The sequence below is a fragment of the Balaenoptera borealis genome (genome assembly GCF_965194805.1).
Source record: "Balaenoptera borealis genome assembly, chromosome: 9".
In the NCBI taxonomy this organism is placed as follows: Eukaryota; Metazoa; Chordata; class Mammalia; order Artiodactyla; family Balaenopteridae; genus Balaenoptera; species Balaenoptera borealis.
This window is the reverse complement of record NC_138873.1, coordinates 43,602,014-43,612,419: the sequence shown is the minus strand read 5'-3', so window position 1 is coordinate 43,612,419 and position 10,406 is coordinate 43,602,014. Positions and strand designations below refer to the sequence as shown.

At 42.6% G+C, this 10,406-nt stretch overlaps 1 protein-coding gene across 3 annotated transcripts in view; it reads left to right on the top strand.

Moving 5' to 3' along the window:
• The first annotated feature begins 409 nt into the window (after positions 1 to 409).
• Positions 410 to 10,406, top strand: part of DCBLD1 (discoidin, CUB and LCCL domain containing 1) — a 70,321-nt gene continuing 60,324 nt past the window's right edge. Inside the window, exon 1 of one of the 3 annotated variants that reach the window (XM_082406164.1) lies at positions 410 to 654. In XM_082406164.1, coding sequence (XP_082262290.1) covers positions 429 to 654 — 226 coding nt within the window. In that variant the 5' untranslated portion in view covers positions 410 to 428. The remainder of the gene's footprint in view (positions 655 to 10,406) is intronic. The other 2 variants (XM_082406163.1, XM_082406165.1) reach the window with 2 other exon arrangements.

The window sequence follows — 10,406 nt, the reverse complement described above, 5'->3', positions numbered from 1 at the left end:
TTTCGAGTCCCCCAGTGCTACTGTCTATGGCATGCCCACCCCTGTAGGGTTGGCAAAGCCCTGGAGGAGAGTAGGCTTTCTGGCGCTCCCACCACTCTCTCAGGCACTCTGGGGACGACCCGGGCACAGCGCGGCTGGGGACAGGTCTCAAGGCCAGGAGTCCTCCGGGCTCCCAGGTTCACGTGCACTGGGGGAGGAGGGGCGGAGGAAAAGGAGAGCGCGAGCGTGGAGCGCAGGGTACCTAGAGGGGAGCGCGGGCCGCGCCCGGTACGCCCACGCCCCCGCGGCCAGCCACCGCCCCGGAGCGACTTCCTCCTTGGGGGAGGGCGCGCGGGGCGGGGCGGGGCGGGGCGGGGCGGGGGCGGGAGACGCCCCCGCCGGGCTGGGCCCCGGGCCGCCCCAATGAGATTCGGTGCCGGGCCGCGGCTATGCCCAGTCCCGGCGCCGCGCTCGGCCGCGGAGGAGGCGGCCGGCCGGGGCGGCGGCGGCGCTGCGCGCGCCAAGGGGAAGCCGAGCCTGCCAAGCTGGCGCCCGGCGGGGCCATGGTGGCCGGTGCCCGCGGCGGCTGCGCGCAGGCGGGGGCTGCTCGGCGCGGCCTCCTGGCCCTGCTGCTCGCTGTCTCCGCGCCGCTCTGGCTGCAGGCGGAGGAGCTGGGTGAGTGGAGCGCGTCCGGCGGGCGGCGCACTGGGCCTGGAGGGGACCGCGCGCGGGAGGCGGTCGGGGTCGCAGCCTGCGCCCTGCGGAGTCCGGCTCTCTCTGGCCGATGGCGGCTCGAGTGTAAAATAAGTTAACTGCGTTCCGTTCGCTCCCAAACAAGAGGACCAGCTTGGCGCCTCCCCATTTTCTCTCTCCGCAGCCCCGCTCACTTAGTTTCCAGACTTCCTCCCTGAAGTGACATGGCCCAGGGGTCGCGAGCTGACGACCCCAGGCTTAGGGGAGAGTCCTGTGCGGGGAGGCCCCTCTCAAGCCTCCTTTTAACAGAGCTGCCCGGCATTTGGGCGGCCTGGCCCTCCCGGTCGCCTCGCTTCCCTGCGCGGCTGGAATCGTAGCGTGTGAGTTTGTGGCTTGCACGGATGGTCGGGAAGGGTTTCCCTGAGGTCCCCCTGGGAAGCCGGCAGTCCCACCGCGCCTCCCGTCACGAGTGAGCTGCTTGCGCCCCGACTTGGAACCCTGTGGCTCGGCTCCTTCTTGGGTGTTTGAGCGAGTCGACTCCCGACCAGGCTGATCTTTCTCTGGACCTGGTCCTTGGCTTCAAGTTGGACCTAATTAGCCCACAACCGAGTTTACTGCGGCATAGCCACCAGATGAGAGCAGTAAGCAGTTTTACCAGCTGTAGGCAAATCCTTGTAATTTAGTTCTTTATTGATCGCAAGGGGCAGCTTTCTGCGGATTTTTTCAGTTCTTGTTTCCCTCCTCCCTTACTTTTACCCCTCTACGACTGAGGTTACTTAATGGCAGTGCATCTAGCCAGAATATTTTGACTGCCCCCGTGCCCCCGCCCCGTGTTTTCTAATGAGACAAGAATCAAAACTAAGCCAAATGCTGGCGTTTTTTTCACTGAACCATGTATTCCCAGTCTGAAACATTGATACTCAAGATGTTGGTAGTGGTTCCTAAGTTTGCGTGCATACCGATTTGTTAGGAAAGAAAAAAAAGCTAAGGTTTAGACAAACTGTATCTTGGCACTGTAGCAGAATGCTAGGAATATCGTAAAATATAAATACGTATGCTTTTATTTAAAATGTACGATTTTGATCATGGGTGTTTTAAGCGCTTAAATGTTTCTCAGGTCACTGTTTGAAGAGGCACCTTCAATACTGTACATCTATGAATAGATCCAACAATGTGTCCCTGTACTAATCTGGCCAGAGCTGTCACCCATCTTTCCAAATGAAGTTTTAGATGTTATATGGCATCCAGGCTGTTAACTTTATAAAGCAGTTCTCTGGGAAGACGTGTGATTGCTTAGATCCTTAGAGCTTCAAATTTGAGACTTTACTGCACATGATTGATGGAAGAAGATGTCATGTTTCGGTGAAGCATCCTATATATTTAGGATGTTAAAAGAACCGATCGCAAAAGAAGTAAAACTTAGATTTGGCACATTTACTGAAAAAAATCTACGAACTCGAGTTCTGATACCTCATGAGTGAAGAGGCATAATCAGTGTTTTTTGAGTATTTCTCACATCTGTGGTTTTCCCAATTAGCCCTTGGTCACTTATTTTTCAAGTTTTCATAAATTTAAGCATGCAAACCCATTTTAGGTTTTGAAATATGCTACTGGATGTACAGTTGGATGGTGGTCATCTATGATATTAGTGCTCTCAATGTTTAGAAGGCAAGAGGGTAGCCTTAGCATAGCAGTCTGGTTTTGGTGAAAAAACACCATTTACTACATTTTACCTCCATTGTCCTTGGAGTCAGCTTAGTCTGCTGCTTCTTGGCTCCCCAGCCTAGCTGATCACCACTCTCTCCAGGAGCTTTATAAAGCCCCAGACCCATACTATGAATCACACCATCCAGTGAGTGGGGCCTGGGAATATGCGATTTTAAAAAGTGCCCACAGGTAATTCTGATTCAAATCAGCGTTGAGATGGTGGAAACATCTGATAATGTTAGGGTTATGGTAAAGTGCTACTGCTGTCTGTGTCATAGACAATTTAATATTAGACTTTTATTCATTGTGTTATGTTTCGGGAAGTAAATGTGATACATTAATCTGAATATTGGTAAGCCTAGTCAATGAAATTATTCAAAATTTTAAAGACAGAGTCTGGTGACCCCTGAAGCTATACTAGTTCCTTTTTAAGGCTGCTACTTGCCTATGTGGTATTTTTGCTCAATTTATTTATTTTTTTTAAAAAGTCCATTCTTCCTGTATTCACAGCCCGCCAGGCCCCAGGCATTAGGGCGTGATGAGCAGAATATGGGCTGATTTTAGCTCCTTCTTGTGCCCTGCTCCTCTGGATCCGCTTAACTGAAGTTAGATATTTACACAGATTGTTTCACATGATTTTGACTTTACATAATATCACATGTAAATTGATCATTAGCATTGATTACATTTGTATAAATCCATAGGCTTGGGCTTAGGTCTTATTCCCTTGATTATAAGTTTTGTGGAATAAAATACCCTTAATTCATGTGAGGAATTTGTGCTAACTAAAAATCCCTGATTCTCTCTTCACCAAAATATTTGGAAATGGATATTAAAAATTTCCTCCTTCTGATTTAAGTATTAGAAGAATAAAAATAAGCAGTTAATCTCTGAGGAAACTTCTAAGCATAGAATTAGACACAGAAAAATGGATTAAAAAATTCTGCCCACCTCTAACTTTTTACTTTCGGAAGTTCTGTTTTTAAGCCGTCACTCCTTTATATTTGGTTCAACAGGGGACAGCTGATGTCTGATGTTTGGGGTGAGTGGCTTTTTAAAAAGTAGTCACAAGTTTGTTCTGGCACCTTCTGCATCAGTGCTTGCCTTCACCCCAGATTTTCCTTCATCTTGAAGGCCTGCAATTCGGTCAGCCTGGGATACTGTAAGTTCCTGAAGGCAGTCACTGGGATTGTCTTTATCTTCAGAGCACCTGACCAATAAATGTTTCTTGAATTGAACTGAACAATCTTTTTGTATTAGGAGATATTTTCAAATTATGTCCTAATTAGTGGAAACTAAGTAATAGAGTCTACCAAAGTTCTTTATAAAGGTACATCTGGTACTTCCACTAACTAACTTTGTTTAGCAAGCCCAGCTCTCTTGGCATGCTTATTTCTATATGTCAGGATGCCTTTTAAATGCAAGTACAGCAGAAAGAAGGGAACATGGCCAGCAGAACAATATGTACCATGTCTTTTGGCTCTATTAGATGTAATTTGTAACACACTCTGAAACATGAAGTTATACCATATACAGTATCACAGGGGGAAAAAAAGTTGTGCTAAAGGATTCATTAAACACATCAAAGGATGTTATTAAAGCAGGATTTGAACTCTGAATAGTGTCTCAAACTGTACTTATTAACTTTTCATAAGTTGAACCTTTTCACCTTCGGGTACTGGAACAGACTTGAAAATCATATAAAAAACCACAACTTGGAAATAAGCAAGACATTTGACATTTATAAGAAACTATGTTTTTATTTTTAAGATGCAAGGGGAGATTAATTGCAGCGTTTAGTGAAGGTTTTAGTCATGTTAAGGCAGGGGCGGGGTGAGGGCTTGTTAAGGGAAATACTTCCTATGGAGTTTTGCACTTACTGCCATGCGTGTCCTAAAGCATAAATGCAACTCTGTGCCTATTAGAGCGACCAGTTGCTTTGAATTTGTAAGGAGATAATACACGATACCTATTTGGAATTGCATTTAGCACAAAGAACTCAATAAATGCCAGCTCTCTTCCTAATCATTACTGTTTATTACTCTTAATTTGACAAATACGGGGACCCCTTTGTTCTGCCTCCCCAACTGCCTCTCCGACCTCATTCTCTACCACACTTCCCCGCATCCCCAGGCATACTGACTTTCTTGCTATTTCTCAGTGGTATCAGGGACCCTTCTACCTCAGAGCCTTTGCATGTGCTATTCCCTCTGCCTGGAACAGGCTTGCCCCAAATGTCCACGTGACTCCCTTTTCCTTCGATCTTTGTTCAAATATTGCCTTCACAGGGAGAATGGCCCTAACCACCTGGAACCCTCTCGCCTTCCCCAGAACTCCACATTCCCCCTCCCTGCTTGCAGTTTTCTCTTGGGCATTTACCACCTTCCAACAGAGTCTATAATTTATACTTATCTTTCTTGTCTGTCTCCCCACTGTGAGAAGTTAAGGTCCATGAGAAGCTATGTGCCTTGACCAGTGGCCAGCACATGATGGGTGCTCAGTAGGGAATGGGTGTCTTCTCCCCCCTCAGTGAGGATGGGGGGAGAAGACAGTGAAAACACAGCTCCTGCCCTGTTGTTAAAGACTCAGCGCTGACTCTAGTTGAGAATCACAACCGCAACAAGACAAAGTAATGAAGTTGTATGTCTAGTCCAAGTGTTGTTTGTAAACAAAAAGTCTGAAATTTAAAGTCTGGATTTAAAATAGAGGAACTCATTCTGGTATATTCAAAGTTTGGCATTGAAGATGAAAGGAAAAATATTGCCAGACTTTCAGATTCTTTTTCATTAGACTACGGAGTAATTTTGCCTTTTTGCAACTGAAGAGTCGTGTTGATGTCATCTTCCAGATGTTCATTCTCTGCTTTGTATATAAAATTTTAAAAAATAGTTGTTTGTCCTGGGGGTGCAGGAATGGGAGAGACTTAACTCATGAGGAAAAACAACCACATGGTGATTTTTAACCCAATGTAGAAATAAATTCTAACTATGACCCCTAGTATGCTGGATCCGGAACCAACTGCCAAACTTGCCTTTCAGTGGGAGTTGAAGAGGATAGGGTGTTTTCTTGGGGGGGCGGCGGGGAATGGGAGGAAAATAGAAGGAAAGTCTAAGCTTTGCGAGAGCAAAATGAAAGAGAGCTTTTTTATTCACCACCAGCACCGGTTATAGTGCCTGGCTGATAACAGGCTCCAGATAACTATTTCCTGAGTCGGTGCATGAACGCTTGTGGCTGAGGTTTGAGAGAATGAGGTGAAGGATAGTAGTCACTGAAGTGTTTTAAACAGAAATTGCATACATGACTATTGTGATGTCTTTAGACACACCGTACATGTATTCAAGAAAATAACTAAATTCAACTCTGAAAAGAGTTGGGAATCTCAGAGACTCCTTTCCAGGTAATACCAGCAAAGCTGCCATAAGTTAGGTGCTGGCCGTCTTGAGAATAGAGGAGCAGGTGGTCTTTGGTCCCCTAAAATCTGCAGGTGCTTATACATTGAGGGCAGCAGGACCCTGCTTTACCTTGAAGATCCCTTGGGGACAGTGTTTAGGCATTCGTGACATTAACACTGTGTTGAGCCATGTAGTCCTGTATGCCTTGACTGTTTAATGCCATTTCTGTTTAATCTGTTCATCTAGTTTTCATAGACTATCTCCTTGGGTGTTCTAATACCCCGTATTTACAGAAATGTCTTTATCTTGTATTGATATATGCTTACATATGGTCATTTTAATTTTATATGACTCCATTTCATGACTGAGAGTGTTTAGTGGATGTACCTAGAGGTTGTGTGTAAATGATTTTTATGGAGCACTCTATTCTTGAAAAAAGAAAAAGGAAAAAAAAAACTTTATTTCACTATTATTTCTGACAGGGATCAGAAGTCCAGTTAAATTCAAAGTGCCAGTGCATAAAATTTCCTACAGGGAAAGTGGTAAACATCTTCTTGGGTCTCACTTAATTTTTAACTGGCTGAGTGGATTTAATTCAGCTTTTTTTTTATTGCTTTTCACAAAAGCAGATTGAAATGTGGTTGATTTCAGTCCAAAGGAGGAAACTTTTGAGACTTAATAGCCCATGGGCCCACTGGGACATGAGATCTGTTTATTGAATTGCTCCCACTCCCAGTTTAGAATGGAGGCTGCTTATTGTGAGAATTACATGGACCAAGATTTGCCTTTTTTTTCCCCCTAGAAAGCCCCTGCTTTGCCAAGAGTCTAAAATAGAAGATAGCCTACTCTACAGATAGAGAAATGGTGCTGTACCTGCTGTTAGTGCTAGCTCAAAAGGGTCTAAAAATCTTTGAGACCCTCTTGCCTTTTGGGTAGGAAATTCTTTTTCCGCCCATCTTTCTTCTTCCTTTTCCTTTTTCATCCTCTTTGCTACAGTTACTGTGCTATATTATTAAGATCTTAACAAACACACTGCTTTTCCCCTGAGGTATTTAAAATATATTGAAGACTTCATGGCATTTCTCCCCTAATATCTAATACTCAAGTCATATTTCCCCAGTTAACCTTAACATGTCTTTTGACTATTGATTTGTTCAAACAAAGTCCACACATTGCAGTTAGTTATTACGTCTCTTTAAGTCACTTTTGATATACCACTGATCCCCACCCACATACATTTTATTTTCCTGCAAGGAAGTCAGATTCAATTGTCTGGTGACACAGCTCACATCCTAAATTGACTTACTGCTTCTGAGTGGTGTGTCTTTCTTTTACTTGCACCATCCCCTAACGTATAAACCTGAATTAGACCTACAGGTTTGATTAGATTCAGGCTAAGTGTTTTTGGTAAAAGTACCTCAAGGTGCCATGTACTGCTCATTGTATCACAACAAGATGCATATATTATGATTGTTATTATTATTGCCCCCCCATTTCAGTGATGCTGAGAATGATCAGTGACTTCAGGAAGTGACAACTCAATCCATCCTTTATAAAGTTGCCTTTTCCTATATGACCTGGAAGTAGTCTGTGGGATAATAGTCTCTCGCTCACTCAGACTACTCTTCCCCATCAACATTTCACTCAGTGGTTTAAGCATCTATTGATCATTATTGTTTGACCAATCAGATATTTTTTATGTAAATAACATTTTAAAACCTTACGTTCATATATATTTTTTTATCAGGTGGTTTTTTGTTTTGGGGGATTTTTTTTGCATCTAATTGAATTGAATTGAATCCCGACAATTCTGAGAGCTGTTGAGGGAACTGAGATTCAGAGAGATTGAATCATTTACCCCAGATACATTCACTTTATGTGCCTAAAGAGGGGCTCAGGTGCCTGTCCTACAATTCTAAATGCCGTATGATGGTCTTCTGCCCCTCATCTTCAAGGGACGTTCATCCAGATGAGATCAAGTTCAAGAAAAGAAGCCTTGGAGGAACACAATTTCAGGGGGTTATTTATGCAATAAAGTTTTAAATTAATAGCCTTTGGCTTCTCTTAGAGATGATTACAGTTGCTACAGAAATATTAAGACTTTTAAAACTCCCAATTAGTAGCTATTGTGCTTTAATCCACTGTGATACATTTAGCAGTGCAGAATACAGAATGTGCAAAGGCTATACAATTTTCAGGACCATGCAACGTGATATGAATTTTATGATTTATTTATTTTTCTCTCAACTCTTATGTTTTGTACCTCATTCGATGAGTGATAAAATGCCATCTCTTTCCCAACTGAGATTTGCTATTTTCTGGTTAGTTAACATTGATTGCTTTTTCCTTACATGTGGTACGTACATGTATGTTCCCGCAAACCTTCTCATCCTATTTCTTTGTGTATTTTTCATTCTGTGCTCAGGTAATTCCTAAATTGACGCTCTTGTCCAGGTGTCAGAAACGTCACTCTGGCTTAAATATAGATCCTGAAAATTATTATTTTCTGTCCTGGATGTATAAATGAAATCGAGAGTAAAACTGTGTCAGAGAATTGAAAATATAGATGTGTTCCAATTTTAGGAATAGATATTAAAGTAAAACCATACAAAACTGGTATCTCAAGGATTTTTCATTTTTAAGAAAATTCACTGCAAGATCCCTCTTAATAATGAGGGCCCTTTAGTCTCCTGCTACTCAGAGTATGTCTTAAAAAGACTAGCAGAAGAGTCATTACCAAGAGACTTTTGGACATGCAGAAATCTCAGACCCTGCACATTAGCAAGATCCCTGGGTGGTTGCTGTACCCGCTGAAGTTTGAGAAGCAGCACTTGAATCTACTGACCCTTCATTTACAGAGCAGCTTTTAGGAGCTCCATTGGTGCGAAGCAAAGAGAACAGCCTTTGTGGGAAGTAAACTAGCCGCCTCTCAGACTATTCCTTTAACAGGCTAGTAAAAAGTACTTACTTAAATGATTAAACACAGAGAGTGGTGGAATTCCTCATAAGTTTTACAAGAAACCCTGAATTAAATATGGCTATCTTCCTCATGTTAATTTCAAGACCAAAAGAGTAGGACTATAAATAAATAATCGTAATGTGGGTTTTGATGCCGGTTGTGCTGGCATTAAAACCCTGGTAGTGTGATCTTGGGCGGTTTCTGAAATCTCTCTACTCAGCGTCCTCACTTCTGAAATGGGTGACTTCAGCAATTGCCGCCTCAGTGCTTGAGTTTCATGGTCTCTGGAGTCAGACAGGTGAGGTTCAGATGCCAGCTCCGCCACCAGGGCTGATGACTCAGCTTCTCAGAGCCTCAACTTCTTCACACATAGAACAAGGGCAATAGGAAGGACATGTGATAAAGAAAGGGTGCTGTGGGCTTCTTGGGCTGTATTGGAAATGTCCTGTCTTATAAGCTATGGGGTATATACTTGGATGTTTGAGATAGTACTCTTTATACACAGCTATCTGTATGTACGCGTGTGTGTGAAATGTTTCGTAATTTTTAAAAAGGAAACTAATAATACCATCCATCAAATATGATTGTCCTGAAGATTAAATAAGGTAATATAAAGTCCCTTAGAACACTCAGTATCTGTCACCTTTTACAATAAATGGTTGGTTAGTTAGTAAGAGCACTTTCACAATTAATTTTATGATTTTTTCCTGTTCTAATAACTTTTTGGTTCTTATTAATTAAAAAAAATCTGTCAAAGTGAAAATATCTGTGTATATGAGGGAGCAAGAGAGAAACATTTAAAGTTTTACTTTTTAAAAAAATTTATTGAAGTATAGTTGATTTACAATGTTGTGTTAATTTCTGCTGTACAGCAAAGTGATTCGGTTATACATATATATACATTCTTTTTCATATTCTTTTCCATTATGGTTTATCACAAGATATTGAATATAGTTCCCTGTGCTTTACAGTAGGACCTTGTTGTTTATCCACAGTTTTAACTTCTGAAACTCAGATGAACTTTGTCTGTACTTGGTAATGTTGGAATTTTTGGACGCCAAGAGAAAAGTCAACATCCAGTTACACATTATGTGAATATTGGTGATATGCATATTTAACATGGAACCAAGGTTAGAAAATACAGCACATTGTAGAGACAGGAAGGATTGCTCGCATTTATCCTCAGCTTCAGCAGTTGCAACGTAGACATGACATCAACATCCTGACATTATGAATAAAGGTCAGCAGCCACTTTTCTCCAACTTCCGTATCCTGAGCATCTATTCAACAAGGATAACACAGTCATCCTAGACTTGTTTTGCTTTACAAACAAGGGGTTCGTTTTGTTTTGTTTTGTTTTACATTTTTATCTGTGAAATTAGGACACGTCTCTCAAACATCGTGTCCAGTTTGTTGCCAATTCCCCTTGTAACTTAAGCACTTGTAAGTTAATAACAACAGTGGCAAGTCTTGCTTTTGAATATCAGTGACAGGTTACAATTTCAGTGTCCATTTTTTAGAGCTCTAAAGACCGAAATCCACCTCTCCACATCTGATCTTTGATCCCAGAAGCCCCGTTTTGGGATCTCTCTGTGCACCCCCCTTTTGTGAGCCCAGCCCAGGAGTTGGCCAGTGTGTCCCACAAAACACTACTCCCAGGAGATGCCCATTGAGCA